General features: G+C 36.6%; 2 protein-coding genes across 3 annotated transcripts in view; one reads left to right on the forward strand and one right to left on the reverse strand.

The window, feature by feature from the left end:
* LOC128666024 (anoctamin-3-like) overlaps positions 1-14,098 on the forward strand; it is a 353,414-nt gene that overhangs the window by 142,832 nt on the left and 196,484 nt on the right. The gene's annotated exons all lie outside the window — the stretch shown is intronic.
* Positions 1,394-14,098, reverse strand: part of MUC15 (mucin 15, cell surface associated) — a 34,896-nt gene continuing 22,191 nt past the window's right edge. Inside the window, exons 3-4 of the mRNA XM_053720386.1 lie at positions 3,491-3,646; positions 1,394-2,872 (exon numbers count right to left, since the gene is read on the reverse strand). Coding sequence (XP_053576361.1) covers positions 2,718-2,872; positions 3,491-3,646 — 311 coding nt within the window. The 3' untranslated portion in view covers positions 1,394-2,717. The remainder of the gene's footprint in view (positions 2,873-3,490; positions 3,647-14,098) is intronic.

Genomic DNA, 14,098 nt, shown 5'->3' on the forward strand with positions numbered 1-14,098 from the left:
CAAATAAAGATAACAAGAGAACGAAGAAATATGTATAATAGGAGTAAACTAGAAATTTGCTTAAAATTGCATATTCTATCTGAATCACAAAAGAAAAAATTTGGGTTTAGTGTCCCTTTAAATGTAATATTCAATAATATTCGAATTAGAAACATTCAAATTGATATATTTGTATCTATTATGTATCAATGTACTAAATTCTCTACCACATTAACTATTGAACTTCTGAATAGTATTTGTTAAATCGAATGTTACATTCTAAATTTCGATTGTGGACATTCGATCTAATTATGAACATTCAAATTCAAAAGTGACAATCGAAAACTGTAGATAGCATTCGATTATAGAATTTTTGAGAATATTCGTTCTTGTCAACATTCAAATATAAACACATTTGCCCATCCTTAATCATGTCACATTCAAACTTTAATATTTTCATCAAACATAAAAACAATAAGTTTCTATTGTGATGATACCCCCAGGTGCAACTAGATTGAAATTAACAGCTAAATCTCCAATAAACATGAAGTTCAGTCAACTCCACCCATTCTCTGTTTATCAAAATTTATATCTGATTGTTCCTATCACCCATAGGTAGTTCTCCTCTTTCAGAGGCACCAATAAGCTAAGGGAGGGTGCACCTGGCTAGTAGGCTATATGTGTTCCTTGTTGACTACCTCCTCTTTTTTTTGGACAAATTGCTACCTCAAATTAGAGATATTTATTGTTAACACCACTTGTCCTATAATACAAAAGTGACATTAACAAAAGGTTACCATGCTTGTCACTTACCTCAAACATATAACTATTCCAATTGATGTACATGCTCTGTGTGTGGGTAACAGTGGTTTTTACTGGGCTTTTTTATTTTTCAGTCATGCTAAGCTATTTATAAAACTTGTTCCTTGCATGGTTCCCTAACTATCTCTTGATATATATGTGTGTGTGTGTATGTGTGACTTGAGCATGCTCAGTTCACATTTTAATAAGTTAAAATAAGAATGGAGATCAAATTTTTTTTCTATGAAAATTTAAACTAAATATAATAATCATTGATTGGATCTAAGTGCATGGTAGTTCCAGAAATTAAATTGTGAGGAGTCAAACACTTTACTTACAGGACGCTCTGGACTGAGTCAAGGAGACTCATGTGCATTGTTGAATGTGTGAAGATGGTTATGTGGGTGTTCTAGTTGGGTGGTACCAGGCAATCCAGGGAAGTGGCTTGTCAGGAAGAGACAGTGGGAGACAGAAGCAATTGTCTTTCTTCTCTTTAGCCTGAGCACAAAGAGGTGAAACCTAAGAGATGATTTTGCACCCTCACATATTTGCCACTCGTTTGGATATTAATTTGAAAGCTAAATAGCAAAAATATATGAAATAGTTAAAGATGCACATTTTGATATATATTTTTATTTTTGCTAAGTGAAATCAACTGTATTCATGCACAAACACCTTTTTTATTAGATTTATTGGTGGCCATTCTTTTCTTTAACATGGCAGTGTGTATTATGCCCACTGTAGATCTGTGCCCTCTCCCTCCCCCACCAAAAAATTACCTTTGTTTACCCAATCCAACGTAAGAGTCAAACAGCTATGGTTTAAATACTTAGAATGCCATAATTATTGAAGCCAACACTAACCAGTTTAGATCCCCACTCTGTAATATCTAATTGAATGAGGGGCTTTGTTATCTAGTTTAGTTATTCAGGATTTACTTTTGAAATGCTGCGTCTACAAATCATACATACTTTGCAGTTAAGCCAAGCAATTGGGAAAAAAAAAAAGGTTACAAAATGGCAGCACCTATTTCTTTATGGACAATAAAACTTTCCACTTATTTTTTCAATATTTAAGAAACTAATATAATTTTAGAAAATAAATCTCCATATTTTTTTTTTATAAATCCCAACCTTTGCCTTTTTAAAATAAAAAATAAATAGCTGCAACATTGGGACTGCAAAATATTCATCTGTAAAGACATTTCAATAGGATACTGTGGAGGCTCCAGGAAATGTATATATATTTCTTTCCCTGCAAGACAGTAATCTTTGAACATTGGAGCTTTCACCTAATTGGGCAGAATACAGTCAAAATATCTAGCAATAAGCAAGAACATGCTTGGCGCACCAGAGAAATGGATCCATTTGTTCACTTATTTCCACTTGGTGCATAGCTTGAGTAATTATGAAATGCCTTTATACAATCTATGTTTGTGCTTTCATGTATCACGATTTGTTTGTGGCAGATGCAGCTTGGAAACCACACATGTTGCACCATAATTTAATTTGACCTTGTAAATGAGTGATTGTAAACAGTATGATCAGTATGATAAAGAACAACTGATCACCATAGTCTGTTTACATTAGAGTTTAGAAATTTGGCAAAAAACTTGCATTAACAGTTCCAGGAAAAATAGCTGTAGGCGTTTACCGATGCCAACTATTTGGTCTAATTTGCATAAGATGATTGAGTCGATGAAGCACAAAATAATCGCTTGGAATAAATACTCAAACTATATGCCCATATAAATAAGTGACTCTTGGTATAAATAATTAATTACATTTAACATTTTTTCTAACTTAAAACGTAGACAGAATCTGATAGAGTTCAGAGGACTCTCCTTGTTTTTTTGTGTTTTTTTCTTAGTGCAAAATGAAATATTTTTTGACGTTAAAAAAAAATTCTAAATACACTTCAGTGATAAAAAAAAAAGTCTACGCTATAGGACCACTCGGCCTTATGTCTTCCATTCGTATTTCTTCACGTCTGGCATTATGGTATGGTGTCTCTTCAAAGACTGATGGATTGTAATATGCGGATTCTCCGTATCGCACATCAAAAGAATCTCTTGGATTATCCAATCGTAGAACTAAAAATAAATAAAATATCTATAATTATTTACATATCTAATGACCCAACTAACATAGTCTAGAGCTTATTGCATACTGTATATGTGTGTGTTTTTTATGTATACACACACAACACAGTTAATATATTTATATACAAACTACATTTTAGCTCTGGGCTGAACATTATTCAAGTGGATCAATCTATATCCATATAATGTATTCAAACAATTTTCACACTCACGTAGTATGTTAATTCATTATATAAGTAGAATTGATTAATAAAAAAAAATGCATAATATAAATAAAACACAAAAGTACTTTTCAAATGAGTAGTAGATTTTTTTTTCTAACAAATCTCAGTTAATTCAGTTTTCCTCCTCCATGCATCATGTGACAGCCATAAGCCAATCACAAAATGCATATACATATGCTTTGAATTGAATTCTTGCACATACTCAGACGAAACTGGTGCCTCAGAAAGTGTGCATATAAAAAGACTGTGTACATTTTGATAATGGAAGTGAATTAGAAAGTTGTTAACAATTGTGTGCTCTATCTGAATTAGGAAAGTTTACATTTTGAGTTTAGTGGACTTTTAACATAAAATAAGATCGGCTGTTCATTCATTTCTTTCTTACCTGGTTCATTCCTTATATCCTCGTAAAGTCTCCGATGTGAAAAAGAACTTGTTTTCTTCCCTCCAAAACAGAGGAACGCTATAACGCAAACAAGTGCAACTCCCAAAAATGAGCCAATGACTGCTCCTAATATCACTCCTGAATTGCTTTCTGATTCTGTAAAATTGAAACATAGTTATGTTAGAAGGGGATCACATAATACTGTTGTAAGTACTAGATATTTTCATAGGCATGGCTCTTAAAGGGGCATTCTAATGCAAATATTGTATGCTGTGATGAATCAGAACACATAATGTTAGCATTAATGAATCTAGGTAACTATAGGATTGATCACAATATTGAGCTTGTTCTTGGCACATAATGATGTTTGAACGGTGGCCAATATTGTCAGTTTGTTTTTCCAGCAATTACAGTTACAGAATGCCTCCAAAGTTATTACCAATTAAGCACAAAATCGTTATCACTAGAATTTCAGAAAATAACTTGCCCAATACCCTGGAGAATTTTTTGCATTTTTGCTATCACTCTATTTAAACAGCAATAGAGCCTTGCTTTTTTTTTTATTATTTACCTGTCAAAACTTTGTATATATTTTTTTTAATTAGACAACCCAATGTATTAATCTAGCCCCATTTTGGTTTATTTCAATGCCACCATTCATCGCCAAATGAGATCATATAAAAAAAAAAAAAAAAGAAAGAAATTAAATTTTTCACAAACTTTGGGTTTCATACTAAAATTATTTACATACCGCTTGTGCAATCATGACACAAATGATTGTAAAAGCTTCTCCGGGTTCCCTTTGTTCATAAATAGCAGACATACATGGCTAATTGTAGCTGTACACCATAATTCTATTATTCCCGGCAGTGAAGGGGTTAATTGTATAGTTTATAAAGTTAATTTAAGCTGTAGTGTAGAGATTACCCTCCCACCTGACACCTCCCACCACTGATCCCTCCCACTTCCCTCCCTCTGGTCACCACCATGTTAGTTACTAGCAAACAGTCTTCCAGTATGCAGTTTAGGTTTATTTTATTACTATTTTTTTTTATACAAATGTATTTTGCTGCAGTGTAGTGATCCTCCTTAACCCTCCCAGATCCCTGATCCCCCCCAAATAGCTTTCTAACCCTCCCGCTCCCACTAATTGCGGCCATCTTTAGTACTGGCAGCTATTTGCCAGTAGCTATAAATACATATTTGTATTTATTTATTTATTTTCCTGTAGTGTAATGGTCCCCCCACATCCCACCTCTGGTGTTCATGAGCTAGGGCCTCCCACCCCAACCTTTTTTTCTGTAGTGTAGCTTCCCATCCATCCATTCCTCCCTTTCCCTTCATTTTATTTTTTCAGTGTAGGGCCCATCATACTCTCTCCCTACCCCTAACCCTCCTCCACCGCTGGACCATCAAGCTTCCTCCTGCTTTCCCTCCCACATCTCCCAACGACACCAGCAGATAAATGTTGCAGAAGGTGACACACACAATGTCACCTTGTTTAGCGATCTGACATCTGCCTTCATATGCACCAGAGCACCGATTGTGCTAAGATTCCTTATGCGGGCAGATGCCTAGAGCTCAGGAACTCCATTTCTTAGCTGTAACTTTACAATCAAGACTGCTAAAGCTTCCTGCAGCTTGGACATTATATATATACTTTATGCGGTACTATGAGCTTCGTACCGTAACACACACACATATTTATATATATATGTCCCATTGAGTTAAGGGGTTAAAGGGATTTAAAATACAACATTTTCCTATCATAATTCACACAGAGCATGCCATATTAAACAGCTTTCTAATTTACTTATATTATCTAATTTGTTTCATTCTCTTGGTGTCATTTGTTGAAAATAATACCTAGGCAGGCTCAGGAGCAGGAAAGCACTACTGGGAACTGGCTGGTGATTGGTGGCTGCACGTATATGCCTCTTATTTTGTCACTGGATTTGTTCAGCTAGCTCCCAGGAGTGCATTTTGGATCCTTCAACAAAAAAAACCAAGAGAATAAAGCAAACAAGATGATAGAAGTCAAGTGAAAAGTGGTTTAAAATTGTATGCCCTGTCTAAATCATGAAAGAACATTTTTGGGTTTTATTTCCCTTTAACACATTTCATGCATTCCCTTTAATTATAGGTACGCCATTTTGGAACCTAAGTTACACTACAGGTATCTGAAGGAGAGTTGCTGAAAGTCTGCAAACACATCAACAATGGAATGTAGTGAAAGCTAAATGTCAACATGACTAGTGGGAGACAGGGAATAACCTCAATACTATGCTTATAAAATGTATTTAGGGTTTAATGTCCCTTTAAGGACAAATAAAACCTTCAGGGAGGTTAATCAGTAACATCACAAGCTGAAGGTCATGTACAGTATGTTGATGGATTTCCTTTGATAGTGTGTAGTGATGCTATAAAGTGACATGTGGGTAATTTATCTGTTGTGCTTAAAACCATAGAGATATATGCAAGAAATTTGAACAGGGATATTTTCTGTATAGTAGGTGTATGTGTTTGATGGATGATTGATTTAGCTATTTTATATTAGTGTAAAAGTGATTATTATTAATATATTGTAGAGTTTGGATCTGTGTTGTGACATTGGTTCCTAATAGTATCCAAGATGGTGAGGGGGAAGGGATAATGTCAGTGTGTTTAGCCCATGTGCAAAAATAATGTTACATTAAAAAGTTTTGTTTTTTTGGGGTACCCAATAATAAGATGAAAAGTATTGTCTGGGGCTTATTAATGCAGTTTAACAGTGGAGTTAAAAAAATTAAAATGGCTCTGAAAATGTGTCATTAAGTATTGAGACTTTGGACTGTGATCACTAAAAACTGGATTGGCACATATTAAGTAAAGGGACATTTTTTCCAAACTGATCATTTAAAAAGTGCTGACAATAAACAATGATAATGACCGATTGTAATAAAAAAACGTCAGCTGGTAACGTGTCAATTATCATCAAATATTAGATTGTACTCAACTTCTCAAATCCAGAAACATCACAGCTCTTAAGCAGGAAATCATCTGTTCAATGTTTGCAGTTCTCAAGGGGGACTTGTATGTATTTAACTACTTTGCATAGGTTAAACAGACAGCAAGGAACAATAATATGTTAATAAAAATAATGATATGTTCTAACAATTAAGAAAAATTATGAAATGTATAAAACATTGTACAGGCACAGCTCACATATGTGTGAAAATAAATATCTTGATATTCTTTCCTGGGTTGTACCGCACAATACAATACAGATAACATTCACAAGAAAATCGGAAAATCAAAAGTATATCAAAGCGCCAGCTGGCCGGCTTGGGTTCAAAAATGTGAAACCTATTCCTTCACAGTTCAAGTTAAAATAAAGTATTTATTAAAACAATTAAAACAATATTAAAATGTGGCCGAATACAGTTGTTTTGTAGATTTTCTTGCATACATTCACATGTAACAATTGACAATTAACAATAGAACAATAAAACAATGAAAGGTACCTTCAAGGATAACAATAAAATTCAGACAAATTATCCTATATCAGTATTACCTGATATGTAAATAAATAACAAAAAAATGCTTTCATAAGGTGACTAAAGGATGTCCGGATGGGATAGATAAACGCACTCCCCTGTGGTGGTGCTTACTACTGTAGCTCCTTATAGCAGTGTTACTTACTACAATTTGCTAACCAGTTTGGGTTTACACAATATTGCTTTCGGTATTACAATAAAATTATATCAAAAATATATCAAAAATATCAAAAATATTTGAACAGTTCAAAAACAAGCCGGTTATTCCTAATTCAATTTCGTTTTAATATGCAGATTACCCCAGAACAGTGCTATCACTCTGGAGGTCTTTCTAAGTCCGTCCAGAGTGGGTTAGGGCCTCAATCTGTGTCAACTCCTATTGTTTCTGCTTGTGGTTATGAAAGGAACTGGTCTGCTGTGCCTCACAAGGATCAGAGACCGTTCTCCGCTAGCGGATGCAATTGGTGATAAGTGTCGGTAAATTATGTGCTGTAGGTGGGTGATCAAAGTCAAGTGATTCAAATATTAGGTGGTTCAGGTGGTGATAATAAACAAATTGCAAATATATAAATTATTCAGAATTCAGTGGTACTAATATACATAGTGAAACATAACTTCTATAAAAATCCTGCAATAAATAAACTTCAAAAAACGATGTGTGTAAAAAACAATATTCCAAAAATAAATTCCAAAGGATTCCTCAGAAAACACTAGTGACCAGCAGGATACCAGCCGACAATTTCCAAACCAAAAATTGTGTAAATAAATTAAATTAAAAAGTAAAAAGTAAAAAGTAAATACGTTATAGTCGGTTTTAAAGTGTTCCAAATTGGCGTTAATCCCTCTTTCTGTAGTTTACAGTCAGTAGATTTAGCAGACTATATGAGGTGTTTGTCGCCTGTAGCGGGGATTGGGCTTCAGCGTCACTAGACAATTTTTCAGCTCCAGCGTCACCCGAATACTATTCCTTCTGCCAAAAGAAATAATAATAGTGCAGATAGTTTTCAAAAGTAGTTGAATAAATTAAAATGCTACTCACCAGTCGACGCGTTTCGGTCAAACATAGACCTTTTTCAAGACTATGTTTGACCGAAATGCGTCGACTGGTGAGTAGCATTTTAATTTATTCAACTACTTTTGAAAACTATCTGCACTATTATTATTTCTTTCGGCAGAAGGAATAGTATTCGGGTGACGCTGGAGCTGAAAAATTGTCTAGTGACGCTGAAGCCCAATCCCCGCTACAGGCGACAAACACCTCATATAGTCTGCTAAATCTACTGACTGTAAACTACAGAAAGAGGGATTAACGCCAATTTGGAACACTTTAAAACCGACTATAACGTATTTACTTTTGACTTTTTACTTTTTACTTTTGACTTTTTAATTTAATTTATTTACACAATTTTTGGTTTGGAAATTGTCGGCTGGTATCCTGCTGGTCACTAGTGTTTTCTGAGGAATCCTTTGGAATTTATTTTTGGAATATTGTTTTTTACACACATCGTTTTTTACACACATCGTTTTTTGAAGTTTATTTATTGCAGGATTTTTATAGAAGTTATGTTTCACTATGTATATTAGTACCACTGAATTCTGAATAATTTATATATTTGCAATTTGTTTATTATCACCACCTGAACCACCTAATATTTGAATCACTTGACTTTGATCACCCACCTACAGCACATAATTTACCGACACTTATCACGAATTGCATCCGCTAGCGGAGAACGGTCTCTGATCCTTGTGAGGCACAGCAGACCAGTTCCTTTCATAACCACAAGCAGAAACAATAGGAGTTGACACAGATTGAGGCCCTAACCCACTCTGGACGGACTTAGAAAGACCTCCAGAGTGATAGCACTGTTCTGGGGTAATCTGCATATTAAAACGAAATTGAATTAGGAATAACCGGCTTGTTTTTGAACTGTTCAAATATTTTTGATATTTTTGATATATTTTTGATATAATTTTATTGTAATACCGAAAGCAATATTGTGTAAACCCAAACTGGTTAGCAAATTGTAGTAAGTAACACTGCTATAAGGAGCTACAGTAGTAAGCACCACCACAGGGGAGTGCGTTTATCTATCCCATCCGGACATCCTTTAGTCACCTTATGAAAGCATTTTTTTGTTATTTATTTACATATCAGGTAATACTGATATAGGATAATTTGTCTGAATTTTATTGTTATCCTTGAAGGTACCTTTCATTGTTTTATTGTTCTATTGTTAATTGTCAATTGTTACATGTGAATGTATGCAAGAAAATCTACAAAACAACTGTATTCGGCCACATTTTAATATTGTTTTAATTGTTTTAATAAATACTTTATTTTAACTTGAACTGTGAAGGAATAGGTTTCACATTTTTGAACCCAAGCCGGCCAGCTGGCGCTTTGATATACTTTTGATTTTCCGATTTTCCTAAACGATTTTGGCCACTAGGGGTCATTTATCAGAGCTAAGGGTCTTTTTTAACAGTAGGCGCTAAGTGAGATTTTCCAAATTGTAACATTCACAAGAAATAGGGAGAAAGTCTTGTGTGCAACAGCATTGATAACACCAGCAGTTTAAACATAAAATGCTTGATTTTGTTAGAGCTTCTTATTTTTAAATAAATTCCTGTGTTCGGCAGACAACAAGAGAAACATAATGACAACTAAACAAGACAGCTAGGCCAGAAATAAGTAAACAGAGCAGACAGCAGCAAACCAGTAACAAGCATACAACTAGAGAAGATAGCAGCAAGATAGGCCAGTAACAAGCATACAACTAGAGCAGAAAGTAGCAATCTATACCTGTAACAAGCATACAACTAGAGAAGATAGCAGCAAGGCAGGCCAGTAACACGCATACAACTAGAGAATATAGCGCAAGACAGGTCAGTAATAGGCATACAACTAGAGCAGACAGCAATCTATGCCAGTAACAAGCATACAACTATAGAAGATAGCAGCAAGGCAGGCCAGTAACACGCATACAACTAGAGAAGATAGCAGCAATATAGGCCAGTAACAGGCATACAACTAGAGAAGATAGCAGCAAGACAGGCTAGTAACAAGCATACAACTAGAGAAGATAGCAGCAAGATAGGCCAGTAAAAGGCATACAACTAGAGCAGACAGCAGCACACCAGTAACAGGCATACAACTAAAGAAGATAGCAGCAAGATAGGCCAGTAACAAGCATATAACTAGAGAAGATAGCAGCAAGATAGGCCAATGACAAGCATACAACTAGAGAAGATAGCAGCACACCAGAAAAAAAGCATACAACTAGAGAAGATAGCAGCAAGATAGGCCAGTAACAAGCATACAAGTAGAGAAGATAGCAGCAAGATAGGCCAATAACAAGCATACAACTAGAGAAGATAGCAGCAAGATAGGCCAGTAACAAGCATACAAGTAGTGAATATAGCAGCAAGATAGGCCAATAACAAGCATACAAGTAGAGAAGATATCAGCAAGATAGGCCAGTAACAAGAATACAACTATAGCAGAAAGCAGGAAGCTAGGTCAGTATTATTATTATTATCGTCATCATCATCATCATCAGGTATTTGCAGATCGCCAACAGATTCCACAGCACTAGCATACAACTAGAGCAGACAGCAGCAAGATAGGACAGTAACAAGCATACAACTAGAGCAGACAGTAGCAATCTATGCCAGTAACAAGCATACAACTATAAAACATAGCAGCAAGGCAGGCCAGTAACACGCATACAACTAGAGAAGATAGCAGCAATATAGGCCAGTAACAGGCATACAACTAGAGAAGATAGCAGCAAGATAGGCCAGTAACAGGCATACAACCAGAGAAGATAGCAGCAAGATAGGCCAGTAGCAGGCATACAACTAGAGAAGATAGCAGCAAGATAGGCCAGTAACAGGCATAGAACTAGAACAGACAGCAGCAAACTACAGGCATACAACTAAAAAAGATAGCAGCACACCAGAAAAAAAGCATACAACTAGAGAAGATAGCAGTAACAAGCATATAACTAGAGAATATAGCAGCAAGATAGGCCAATGACAAGCATACAAGTAGAGAAGATAGCAGCATACCAGAAAAAAGCATACAACTAGAGAAGATAGCAGCAAGATAGGCCAGTAACAAGCATACAAGTAGTGGATATAGCAGCAAGATAGGCCAGTAACAAGCATACAAGTAGTGAATATAGCAGCAATATAGGCCAGTAACAAGCATACAAGTAGTGAATATAGCAGCAAGATAGGCCAGTAACAAGCATACAAGTAGTGAATATATCAGCAAGATAGGCCAGTAACAAGAATACAACTATAGCAGAAAGCAGCAAGCTAGGTCAGTATTATTATTATTATCGTCATCATCATCATCATCATCATCAGGTATTTGCAGATCGCCAACAGATTCCGCAGCACTAGCATACAACTAGAGCAGACAGCAGCAAGCTAGACCAGTAACAGGCATACAACTAGATAATATAACAGCAAGATAGGCCAGTAACAAGCATATAACTAGAATAGACAGCAGCAATCTATACCAGTAACAAGTATACAACTAGAGAAGATAGCAGCAAGGCAGGCCAGTAACACACATAAAACTAGAGAATATAGCAGCAAGACAGGCCAGTAACAGGCATACAACTAGAGAGGACAGCAGCAAGATAGGCCAGTAACAAGCATACAACTAGAGCAGACAGCAGTAATCTATGCCAGTAACAAGCATACAACTAGAGAAGATAGCAGCAAGATAGACCAGTAACAAGCATACAACTAGAGCAGACAGCAGCAATCTATAACAGTAACACGCATACAACTAGAGAATATAGCAGCAAGACAGGCCAGTAACAGGCATACAACTAGAGCAGACAGCAGCAAGGCAGGCCAGTAACACACATAAAACTAGAGAATATAGCAGCAAGACAGGCCAGTAACAGGCATACAACTAGAGAGGACAGCAGCAAGATAGGCCAGTAACAAGCATACAACTAGAGCAGACAGCAGTAATCTATGCCAGTAACAAGCATACAACTAGAGAAGATAGCAGCAAGGCAGGCCAGTAACAAGTATACAACTAGAGAAGATAGCAGCAAGATAGGCCAGTAACAAGCATACAACTAGAGCAGACAGCAGCAATCTATAACAGTAACACGCATACAACTAGAGAATATAGCAGCAAGACAGGCCAGTAACAGGCATACAACTAGAGCAGACAGCAGCAAGATAGGACAGTAACAAGCATACAACTAGAGCAGACAGCAGCAAGATAGGACAGTAACAAGCATACAACTAGAGCAGACAGCAGCAATCTATGCCAGTAACAAGCATACAACTATAGAAGATAGCAGCAAGGCAGGCCAGTAACACACATACAACTAGAGAAGATAGCAGGAAGATAGGTCAGTAACAGGCATACAACTAGAGAAGATAGCAGGAAGATAGGCCAGTAACAGGCATACAACTAGAGCAGACAGCAGCAAACCAGCAACAGGCATACAACTAGAGCAGACAGCAACAAACCAGTAACAGGCATACAACTAGAGAAGATAGCAGCACACCAGTAACAGGCATACAACTAGAGAAGATAGCAGCACACCAGTAACAGGCATACAACTAAAGAAGATAGCAGCAAGCTAGGCCAGAAACAAGCATACAACTAGAGAAAATAGCAGCAATATAGGCCAGTAGCAAGCATATAACTAGAGAATATAGCAGCAAGATAGGCCAGTAACAAGCATACAAGTAGAGAAGATAGCAGCAAGATAGGCCAATGACAAGCATACAACTAGAGAAGATAGCAGCAATATAGGTCAGTAACAAGAATACAACTATAGCAGACAGCAACAAGCTAGGCCAGTATTATTATTATTATTGTCATCATCAGGTATTTGCAGATCGCCAACAGATTCCACAGCGCTAGCATACAACTAGAGCAGACAGCAGCAAGATAGACCAGTAACAGGCATACAACTAGAGCAGACAGTAGCAAGATAGACCAGTAACAGGCATACAACTTGATAATATAAAAGCAAGATAGGCCAGTAACAAGCAAATAACTGAATAAACAGCAGCAATCTATACCAGTAACAAGCATACAACTAGAGAAGATAGCAGCAAGACAGGCCAGTAACAAGCATACAACTAGAGCAGACAGCAGCAATCTATGCCAGTAACAAGCATACAACTAGAGAAGACAGCAGCAAGATAGGACAGTAACAAGCATACACCTAGAGCAGACAGCAGCAGGATAGGAAAGTAACAAGCATACAACTATAGAAGATAGCAGCAAGGCAGGCCAGTAACACGCATACAACTAGAGAATATAGCAGCAAGATAGGCCAGTAACAAGCATACAACTAGAGCAGACAGTAGCAATCTATACCAGTATCAAGCATACAACTAGAGAAGATAGCAGCAAGATAGGCCAATGACAAGCAGACAACTAGAGAAGATAGCAGCAAGATAGGCCAGTAACAAGCAAACAAGTAGAGAAGATAGCAGCAATATAGGTCAGTAACAAGAATACAACTATAGCAGACAGCAGCAAGCTAGGCCAGTATTATTATTATTATCGTCATCATCATCATCAAGTATTTGTAGATAGCCAACAGATTCCGCAGCACTAGCATACAACTAGAGCAGACAGCAGCAAGCTAGACCAGTAACAGGCATACAACTAGATAAGATAACCGCAAGATAGGCCAGTAACAAGCATATAACTAGAATAGACAGCAGCAATCTATGCCAGTAACAGGCACACAACCAGACCAGACAGCAGCAAGATAGGCCAGTAACAGTCATAAAACTATTGCAGACAGCAGAAAACTAGACCATTAATAGGCAAAGAAGCAGAGAAGTCAAAAGAAAACTATGTCAGTTAGAAGCATACAAGAAGAGCAGACTAGTAATAGGAAAACAGAGCAGTCAATAGCAAGCTAGGCCAGTAACAGACATAGAACAAGAACAATCAGGGGCAAGTTAGACCAATAGCAGGCATAAAGAGCAGTCAGGAGTGAGCTAAGCCTGTAATAGGCAACAAGTGTAGACTGGATCAAGTTAAGTCACTAATAGACAGACAAAA

The sequence above is a fragment of the Bombina bombina genome, chromosome 7 (assembly GCF_027579735.1).
Source record: "Bombina bombina isolate aBomBom1 chromosome 7, aBomBom1.pri, whole genome shotgun sequence".
NCBI classification, from domain to species: domain Eukaryota; kingdom Metazoa; phylum Chordata; class Amphibia; order Anura; family Bombinatoridae; genus Bombina; species Bombina bombina.